Raw genomic sequence first — 10,788 nt, forward strand, 5'->3', positions numbered from 1 at the left:
TATATATATATATATATATATATATATATTATTTTATTTTATTTCCTAGAGGATGGATATCTTTACAACATAATATTTACAGAGGAGAGCTAGGCCAATAAATTTGTGAGGGAAAATTAAGTAAAAAGAACATAATTATGAAAGGACGCGCGCGGTTAAAAACACAAGCATACAGACAGACCCCCACACACACCCACTCACACACACCCGCAAACCCACGCACAAAAAACCGGTTCCTGGCCGCCACTCTTCTTTTTCCCTAATAACAGCATTCTTTAAGGGATGAACGTTTGTCCTGCTGGTTTCCGCCATTCTAAGCGACGAGAGAGAGAGAGAGAGAAAGAGAGAGAGAGAGAGAGAGAGAGAGAGAGAGAGAGAGAGAGAGAGAGAGAGAGAGAGAGAGAGAGAGAGAGAGAGAGAGAGAGAGAGAGAGAGAGAGAGAGAGAGAGAGAGAGAGAGAGAGAGAGAGAGAGAGAGAGAGAGAGAGAGAGAGAGAGAGAGAGAGAGAGAGAGAGAGAGAGAGAGAGAGAGAGAGAGAGAGAGAATTGCATGACGAGGTAATTTTGGATGTCCTTTCGGCTGTGTGTGTGTGTGTGTGTGTGTGTGTGTGTGTGTGTGTGTGTGTGTGTGTATGTGTGTGTGTGTGTGTGTGTGTGTGTGTAAAGATACGCGTTTTTGGTCACTTTGCTACATTAATTACGCGCACGTGTCTCCATTTTCTCCTCCTCCTCTTCCTCCTCCTCCTCCTCCTCTTCCTCTTCCTTGACTTTCTTCTTCACACACATACAAAAAAAAAAAAAAAAAAAAAAAAGGTGGACAAACTTTCTTTTGATCAAGCACAGAAATAATACTTAAATCCAAACGTTTCCAAACCCCAAATTACAAACTCGAATATAAGATCAAATAATTACTAATGTTTATGCTTTCAGTTTCACTCTTTACTTCTCTTACTGGACCTCGCTTCATATACGGCTATCGACACACCTGTTTGAATTCTCTCTCTTTCTTTATTATCGCTCTACCTATTCCCCTTTTCCTCGTGTCGTAGGTGAGTTTTTATTAGTATACCTGTGATAAGTTTGCAGGTAAAGGCTTAGGTAATCAAAATAGAATTACCTGTGTATCCTATTTTATCTCCTAGTTCTGTTTTTCATCTTTTTCTCTCCCTGGTTCTTTCTTATCTCTTTCTCTCTTCTTTTTTCCTCCTCGTCCCTCTTTCTACTTTTAAGGGTTGTATTGCGAGAGAGAGAGAGAGAGAGAGAGAGAGAGAGAGAGAGCAAGGCAGCAGGGTCGTTAAGATTAGCCCGAGGCGTGGCCAATCACTACCACGCACGCTTGATTTATGTAACGATGAGCCTCCAATAATATTTTTCATCATGATCTCTGGCTATAAATGTACACACACACACACACACACACACACACACACACGTACGCCAACGCTAAGATTCAATTCCTCAAGAGCTTAATTTTCTTGACTTATTCATGTAAATTAGAAGGAAATGGTGGAGGAAAAGATATTGAACAGCACGACTCTCTCTCTCTCTCTCTCTCTCTCTCTCTCTCTCTCTCTCTCTCTTTCATGTATTGATTATTATCAAAGCGGTTCCTATTTTGGAGTTACCTAATAGGAGAGAGAGAGAGAGAGAGAGAGAGAGAGAGAGAGAGAGAGAGAGAGAGAGAGAGAGAGAGAGAGAGAGAGAGAGAGAGAGAGAGAGAGAGAGAGAGAGAGAGAGAGAGAGAGAATTTGAACGCTACCACAGTAACGATCCCACCTGAGAAAACCATCTGAGGAGAGATAGGAAATGCGCCTGAAGACCTGCCTCTGGCCTATCTCGCACACGCACAGGTATACACACGCACACGTAAACACACACACACACACACACACACACACACACACACACACACACACACACACACACATACACACACACACATACAGCCATTGCCAGTCGAGTTCTTACAGCTTATACCCATAAAGGGACGCGGGAGGAAGGCAGCCCCGTAATGCCTCGAGGGAAGGGACGCAATGGTTCGTGCGTCCGAGAGCCCGCGGTCACTGCACGACGCTTGCCTCTGAGTATCGTTGACTGGCTGCTGCTGCTGCTGCTGGGCGTGGGTGAGGGTGAGGGAGGCTGATGAGTGAGTCAGCTTCGTGACGGACAGCCCCACCCCGCCCCGCCCCCATCCCGCAGCGGCCCGCCCACACACCCCGATGCAGCAACGCCTCATAAATCCATCTTGGGTGTTCGCGGCTTCGTGCTCGCGGACTTGACGTTGGTTGACGCGACGCAAACGAGACGGACTCACCGCCGGCCAGCGATGGAGCGGCACGATGCCTCACGATGCTGCATTCCCCGCTGAGGACGAGAAGGATGGACGGACTAAGGCGAGACTCATCTCTCAACCAGCAACTCTCCGGCGAGGCTCCACCATGTATCGGCTCTGCGACCATCAACATTACTGCGCAGAAGTCGTTTCAGTGCGCTTGCGCCGAGACGAACACTGCCCACCGAGGACACACGTTTCCAGCCTCCGTCTCAGGAAATCTCCCGCGTCTCCGTGTATCTCTTATACGTAAGGTGAGACTCGGAAGGGAAGACTCGAGATATAAAGAGCACCTCGCTGCGTCTGGTCTTGCTTCGCCTCAGGGACCAGCGCTCAAACAGGACCCTCGGCGAGTCATTCTCGACTCTCAACATACAATAAGGACGAGATTGAGCCTGTGTTCTCTTCACACTCCACTGCCCTCGGCCGGTTCGAGAGCTAGCAGGCAAAAAGACTTGTGTTCATGCCCTCCTTCAGGTGTGGCTTCCTTCACCCCATGTTGCTGCGCTTCCTTCACGGCGGAGCGCAGCCATCCTTCCCTCCATCCCTCCCTCGACTCCCAGTGTGGGCACTTTACTCCTTCGGTGGTGCATCGCGGAGAATAAACGTCGCGTCTTATAAGGATCCTGACGCATCTGCACCACAAACTCGACGCGAAATCTTAAGTCTCCGTTAACCCTGCATGCCCAGGCAAAACCTGCTGGACTAGTTTTGTAAATAATTCTACAGTTCTTCCCAATCTCCCGGGACCAAGATGCTCCCCCACTAACCTCAGCACACCGGGACCACATCACACACCTGGACCCTTCCCCCCTCCCTCACACACACCTGAAACCTTGGGCGCTAATAAACATATCGGGGATTCTTTTTTCATTACATAACAAGACCCAGGCATCCCCGAGGTGGATATAATCTTTCCTCGTCTGATAATGCACGTTGTCTTCCCGCCAGGTACATAATTGCTTCCCTCCCTCCTTCTCTCTCGATGCTGCAGACTCCTAACATCTTCCACACATCTTCGTTGCCCATTCGTGTGCACGTTTAGACCCTACACAGATGCTCCTTTGAGCGTATAAAGTCCTCCTTGGCATCTTTAGTGGTTTGACAAGATTTCTTAAACTAAGTGTCGGTGAATCTGGGGCAACGGGAAGTTAGTCAATCGCTTGGCGAGGACAAATCGCGGCAAAGTTGTCTCTCTGAAGGACAATTTCCTGCATGTACCGTCATCTAGTTTGGCTCAGTCTTAACCAGAAGCAGATAATATGATCCTCACGTTAATGCCTTTTCGACCATCGATGGAAAAGACTCAAGGCGGTCGTCCTTCAAAGACTCCTTTATTCCTGCCTCTCACTTCCGTCTGATTCTGGAGACAGAAGAAAGATAACATGTTCCTCTGTACTTTCTACATCCACGGCGCCTGCTGACAGGAAAAATTTCGATGACCACTAATTGGCCTCAAAATAAAGGAATAGATATAAGGACGCTCGTCTGTTCTCGTTGGGTAACACGACCAAATGTAGCCTGCTCCTGAAACGGCCGAGCAATACCAGGAAAACGAGATGAGCTGAGAGCTCGAGGCGCTGCGGCGGGGCGGGGAGGTTAAGGAAGTTAGAAGCTCCGGGCGCGTTGAGGCACAGGTGGCTCAGGCGCGGCCGTGCTTGTGGGAAAATTGATGTGTAGTGGAGCGATGACTGTCACGGGGAGGATGAGTGTGCTGATGAGGAGAGGAAGGAGGAGGGCACAGGCCGGGGAAGAGCAGTGTGCTTACCTTCAACAAGGAGCATGGAGGAACGAAGGAGGCAGCACATTGGCGGGCGCAGGCAGCCGTTTGGAGGGTTGCATTTAAACGGGTGGCGAGAATGTACACTTAATCCCGAGTCGCCGAGTAGAATCTTGGTGACTCAAATTTCTGTAAGACTATGCGAGGTCAGTCACAGAGGATGACGGAGGGCAGCCGTAGGTTTCCATAAATGGGCTACGGGTGTTCTGGGTCACACACACACATCAGAGGTGAACACATGAGAGGCACTGGAGGTGGAGGTGAAGTATCCCGTTAACTGTCACTAGTATTGCACTGTCGCACTGTCTTATCACTAAAGAGTAGAGGGGAGAGCGGACGTGTTCCACTTCCCTCGGCTTCTGGTTGCACACTGAGTAATCAGGCGTCGCACACACGTGCCTCCGAGCGACACACGGTGCTACATGTGACGTCACACGTAGACCTAAGTGGGCCAGGAGGGGGCGGCAGTGGGAGGAAGCCGACGGCAGCAGACCCTCGGCCGGGCGCCGCCAGGCTGACTAGACGGAGTGGCTGAGGCGGAGTGTAGTGCTGCGGGCCCGGGCGGGGACGGAGTGAGGCGTTGGTCCGCGAGGCTGCCACCACGGGCGCGCCGGCAAAAACTGGCCGGCCAACAATGTGGAAATATCACTTTCGCGCGGGTGTGTGTGTGTGCGTGTGTGTGGAGGGCGGTGGCGGTGCTCCGGGCCACACGTGTGCTCGCCACGAGGGTACCGTTCTGACTAACGGCTCATTTCACGCGGAATGGAGCGCCTACCATGCTGTCCCCTCCCGCTCACTTTTGCTATCATTCACAAGTGTGCAAGTGGCGACGCATGCGCAGAAGGGGACGGGTCAGCGGGTCATGGGGTGGGGCCCGCCAGGCTCCACCCCTCGCGCGGGGCGTGGCTGCCTCCCACGAGCAGCCAATCCCAGCACGTTCCAGATTCACGTTCCACCAATGGAATCATTCTTAGTTGACAAACATACACGAGACAAAAATAGTCATTTCTCAGCAAAACTCTTTATAAATTGTGGCAGTGGCGATCGGCGAGGCTCCTCCCTTCCCTGGGCCCCAGCTCCCCCTGGGACGACAGCCAGCGGACAGAGGCGGTGGGACACGCCGAGATCCCGGAACACGGGCGTTCCGCAGAGCCTCAGTTCCTGGCTGTACTTCCTGCAGCCGCCGCCGCCACACAAAGCAGCGCACCTGCACGTAAAGGTTAGCCTGGCCACGTGCTCCTCGCAGACCACATACATTGTTAATCGTGAAAAGGGCTAGGAAGTGATTTTGGTCCTCGGCAACACCGAAATAGAGTAACCGCTGTAGGCACCAACGTCCTGTGGTGACCTCATTTCCTCTTCGGCCCCACATGCGGGCATGACACGTTAGGCTCGTGGTTAGGTCTCCTTTATTCTCTGCCGTCTCTGTTATGCGTACAGACCGGAAACGCCCTCCATACATGCCTCGCCGTGCTCGCTGGCTTGCTCGACTCGCGGCGAGTAGAGGCCACGAGCGAGCTGCTGCCAGCAGAGAGAGGCAGGAGCAGCGGCAGCAGCAGCAGCAGGGCGGGGCCCAGTGCTCTCCTCACAACATTGTTTACTCGCTTGTCTTTGCGTCTTACTCGTACGTTTGCTTGCTTTCCATTCTCTGTTGCCCACTTGAACTGGCTCTCTGGCGCCTTCCCTCCCTGGCCAGGGGCAGTGCGTGTGTTCCTTTGTCCCTCTCGGTAGCCCGTTCCTCTCTTTCTGCCTCTTTCCTTAATCCAGCAATTTAGAAATATAACACTAAAGAAGAGTATGTAAAAGTGGCAATTAATTTAAATTAGAATATTGTTACATAAAAAATTTCCATGACAAATAAATATACAGTGATGATGAAAGAACCTCGGCGGCGGATGAGGCGATGAGGGTCTGGAGGTGGTGCGGTGAAAGGTTTGGGGCTGTGTTGGCGGCGAGGGAGGGACGGTGGAGTAAGCGAGGCAAAGTTGTGTTGGTGATGAGGCTGTTATGGTGTTGGTGTATTGCAGTGGGTGATCTGTAGAGTGCTAATGCTGGTGGTGAGGGAGATACATTTTTGTAGGAGTGTTGAGGACGTCGTGTTAGTGTTCGTGGTGAGGGGATAGGGTGCGTTGTACTGGTGGTGAGGGAGGTGTCTTCTGTCATGACGGGTTGCATCAGTGTGGACGCCTCGGGCGGGAGTGGAGGGCCGCACTACGGGCACGCGGCGGGTAAGGCGTAACGCAGCAACAAGTGCACCACGCGCCTCGCCCGGGAAGGCAGCCTGTTTTGTGACTTTAAAACCCGGTCTGTGGCGGCGGGCCGGCACCCCCTCCCGCCGCCGCCGTCCACCCGCCACCTGACGCATCACATCGGGTCAAGGCTGGGCGGGAACACACAATGGGTGTTTGGACTAAAAAGTATTCCAAGCACGCGTGATTTCCTTTTTTTTTCACCACAGCGACAAAGAATCTTTCTCTCTACGTTTGAAGGCTACGGAAAAAGGCGGGAGAGAGGGAGAGAGAGGGTTAGAAAAAAAAGAAACTGTTTGGTAATCTTTGTTGGCTTCTGGTTAACCTCGCGGGGCGGGAGGCGGCTGTCGTGACCTTGCTCGAATAAAGAAGCCAAAATCCTTGTTCCACAATGTTTCTTGGCTGCGGAATGCGGCCACGCGCTGCTCACACTCCGAGCGTTGCGCTGCAACTGCGCCTCCGTCTGAGGGAGTGGAGGCGGCCGCCTCGTCCAGAAAATAAGGAACACGTACGGAGGATCCACCTGTAATTAACAGGCAAAGCTACTAAGGAGATCTATATTTGTACAGAAATAAATAATCAGAAATAGAAAAAAATACTTTGTTATTATTTCGTAGTATTACTTAGTCTGAGAACCGTAAGACACTAAATAATGCAACAGTGATGCCTCTTCGGACCTACTTCACGTCCTCTGGAAACACTCAGTCACACTCGACCTGTGGCCTTGGCTGCGGCCGCCTCGGGAAGCCGGGGAGCCTCCGCTGAAGGCCTCGCCCTCGCCGCCCAAGGATAACAGCGTCGCCTCGCCAGCTTTGTCAGGCCGAGGCACAATGCGTCCACACACATGACAGAACGCGCCACCAAGCCCTCTTCTCTCTTTTTTTTTCATCAATAACCTTCAATGCAATGGCGAGACCCGGAGGCTCTGGTCACGTAGCTGGGCGGCTGCTGTTCAGACGAGGACCACAACACTCCAGAGTCAGGGTTTGTGTTTCTGCCTGCAGCAGCAACATGTGAGCCACTCACGGGCCGCGGTTACCACAGAGGGTAGAGCACACACGTACAGAGACGCAGGAGACGTAATAAAAGCGTCACACCATGAGTGTCCTGACGTAGCGACAGCAACTCTCGTCCCGTCCCGTCCCTCGCAGGAGAACACGTTTCGAGATGGCCTATTTGCGGCGGTGCTTCAGGCCAGCGATAACTGTTCCTGCTGCCCGTCACTCACGCTGGGGACGCCCCGTAGCACGTAGTAACTCGCGGCCATCGGTGACGCAAAAGGCTCGCAAGAAACAAACAAATGAGATACACAAGAAACGCGGGAACAAAATACACGGAATCTCCCGCTCGATCAGACGCCTCAGACACGGGCGTCACCAGGGCGTGGGCGGAGGGGGGGGAGGGAGGGAACGTAGCCAGTGACCTCAACGGGCGCACGCAGCATGTCCCTCCGTGCCGATAGAGGACGCTGGCGGCGCTCGGGGCACCGTGCACGACGCCGCAACGGATTCTTGGCTCCACCCACACCACCCCTTTGTGTGTGCATGTGCGTGTGTGTGTGTGTGTGTGTGTGTGTGTGTGTGTGTCATGACGCAGCTGGTGGAGGTCCTCACACACACACACACACATACACACACGCCAGCTCCCACGCCCCTCCGGAGATGCCCAGCTGACGCCCGATCGCTGCGGGCCGACCACCACCTGTCTCGGCTCAGGGGCGGAGGCGAGGTTTTTGCCGACACGAGGTTCTACTTTCATATCCCGACCGCCACCACCACCACTGCCACCACTGCCACGAATACCGACGACGCAGCTAATCAGTCCCCGCCATTAACAGGATCAGGGCCACGAGGAGTAAAGGAGAGGAGGATGTAGGAAAAGCTGACAGAAAAGATGGAAAATGCAAGGCGAGAGAAAACGTAGGAGAAGAAGTAAAGACGAATCGAAGAGTGCACAAGAGGAGGGCGTAGAGATAAATTGTCAGTAAGGTAATGAGGAAGAGAGGCAGGCAGGTATACAGATAGCCAGGTATGAAGAAGCTCCATAATTCACTGTAATAGGAACATAAGAACATAAGAAAGAGACCGAAAGAGTGTGACGGCAGATGGTATTTAAGGATTCTAGTTTTTGCTGATGATGCTGATGATAGATAGGCCGTGAGTGTAATGATGTGCAGGTAAATTATAAACGTATTGATATTATTATTATTATTATTATTATTATTATTATTATTATTATTATTATTATTATTATAGTAGCTTTGATAGTTATAGCTAAATATTTTCACGTGACAAAGAAGCGTTGCAAGTTTTCAGGACCCGTATTTACTTTATATTCTCTCTCTCTCTCTCTCTCTCTCTCTCTCTCTCTCTCTCTCTCTCTCTCTCTCTCTCTCTCTCTCTCTCTCTCTCTCTCTCTCTCTCTCGTGGTCTCGTGAGGAGGAAGAAAATTATGGCCGGAAGGAACGTAAATGGATCACGTTATTTAGGGTTAATGGTGACGATGATGACGGTGGTGGTGGTGGGGGGTGGCTTTGGTGGTGGTGGTGGCGGTGAGGGGGTAGGGGGTGGGCAGGTTGTGTTTTCTCTTAAATAATAATGCAACGGAAGAACACACACACACACACACACACACACACACACACACACACACGCAGACACACCATACGACTCCAATGAAAAAAAGATTACTGAATTCTCAAATCTGTACAAACCACTGACTTAATTTTTTCTGTAACAAAAAAAAAAAAAAAAACTTATTCGATTGACCTCTTGCACACCCACACATTTTAGTAAGTTCTTTATTCTATTTTACATTTTGGATCTGCCATTAATCTCTCGGCCTCGTTTTCTTCCTGGTATGCGAAAATATATTTAAAAGAATAATGATTGAAATATATATGTAGAAACGTGTGTGTGTGTGTGTGTGTGTGTGTGTGTGTGTGTGTGTGTGTGTGTGTGTGTGTGTGTGTGTGTGTGATAATCATGGTATTTTGTATATTTTAAACGTAAACAAATAAAAGTATGAACACGCATTTTAGTTTTTCTCATTTTCCTTTTACTAATTCTTATTTAACCCCCAAATCACAACTGCAACTACAACATAATAACTAACAACAATAGCAACGAAATTTTTGACCGACCACTATATCTGTCTGTCTGTCTTACTCTCACGCACACTACTACTACTACTACTACTACTACTACCATCACCTCCACTACTACATATTATAACACTGCGTTCAGGTAAGGAGGAGTGGAACATGTGGAGGTGAGTTTCCCCTCCTCACCACCTTTTCCTCCTCCCTCCATTCATCCCTCAAACTACGGTGAGGGGAGTCGAGAGGAAGGCGCAGATGGAGGCGGCAGGAGGGAGAAAGTAGGGCATAGTATTGAAGGAGGAGGAGGAGGAGATGGAGGAGGAGGAGGAGAGGGAGTAGAGGGGGGGATCACATCTCTAGAGTGTGTGAGACATCGGCGGCGCGTCTGTCGAAATATAATAATAAAAAAAAATCGTCTCCACCTGTCTGACGTGTGGTGAGAAAATGTGACGAGGAAGGAAATGACGTAACAGAGCACACATTCGAAGGGGAAACAAAGGTAAAAAAGAGGAAACAGACAAAAAAAAAAAAGAGCAACAAGAACAAGGAAGGAAGGAAAAAAAAAAAAAAAAAGACGAATCAAGGAAGCACAATACTAGTACGAAACACGTATTATGGACCATCAAGTAAGGAGGTGATAAAGAGAAGAATCGACGGCCGTAAATAAAGTCAGGACATAAGAAAGTACTGGTGGTGGTGGCGGTGTGTGTGGGGTGTGGGGAAGGGGTGAGAAGGCGGGGGTGTGGGAGTGGAACGAGTGGGGTGAGGAAGGAATGGGAGGAAGGCAGGAGGTGGGGTGAAAGTGTAAAGCAGGTTAGGGAGGAGGAGGAGGGCGGGGTGAAGGAGGAGGAGGAGGAGGGGCAAGTGGAAGGGTTTGAAAAATAGGAGAGAGGAAGAGGAATGAAAAACCCAAGTAAATAAATAAACAAAAGATATAAAAATGCTACAATAACGTCAATAAAAAAAAATCCATAAACCCAGAAGAGGAAACCCGGAAAAAAAAGAAGAAAGGTAAAAGATAAGGCCGACAGATACAGGTGAAAATATTAGACCTATGAGGAAGGTGAAATGCTGATGAGACGATGGGGCAGGTAAGTCGAGTGTGACCGAGAAGAGGTAGTGGTGTTGGTGGTGATAGTGGTGGTGTGGTGGGTGTGGTTGCAGTCGCAGCGGGGGTCTGAAGGATTAGTGGGCGTGCGGGGTGGGGTGTGGCTGACTATGTGGCTGACTGGAAGGGTGGAGGGGCAAGGGAAAGGAGGGAAGGAGGGAGGGGCGAGGGGAAAGGAAGGTAGGTTGAAGGGGCGAGGGAAAGGCGGCGGGAAAGGGAG

The 10,788-nt window shown here is 50.6% G+C and overlaps 1 protein-coding gene across 7 annotated transcripts in view; it reads right to left on the minus strand.

Moving 5' to 3' along the window:
- The window catches only part of LOC127004622 (probable nuclear hormone receptor HR38), a 37,702-nt gene that overhangs the window by 17,734 nt on the left and 9,180 nt on the right, over window positions 1–10,788 (minus strand). Inside the window, exon 1 of one of the 7 annotated variants that reach the window (XM_050872652.1) lies at window positions 4,100–6,930. The exons of 2 other annotated variants lie outside the window; for them this stretch is intronic. Coding sequence is in view for 4 of the 5 variants with exons in the window: in XM_050872649.1 (XP_050728606.1) it covers window positions 1,968–2,235 (268 nt within the window). In the remaining variant the exon portion in view is untranslated. Of the gene's footprint in view, window positions 1–1,967; window positions 4,069–4,099; window positions 6,931–10,788 lie in introns of those variants that run through there. 4 more of the 7 variants (XM_050872654.1, XM_050872653.1, XM_050872649.1 and 1 more) reach the window with 4 other exon arrangements.

This window comes from Eriocheir sinensis, chromosome 28, assembly GCF_024679095.1.
Source record: "Eriocheir sinensis breed Jianghai 21 chromosome 28, ASM2467909v1, whole genome shotgun sequence".
NCBI lineage: Eukaryota > Metazoa > Arthropoda > Malacostraca > Decapoda > Varunidae > Eriocheir > Eriocheir sinensis.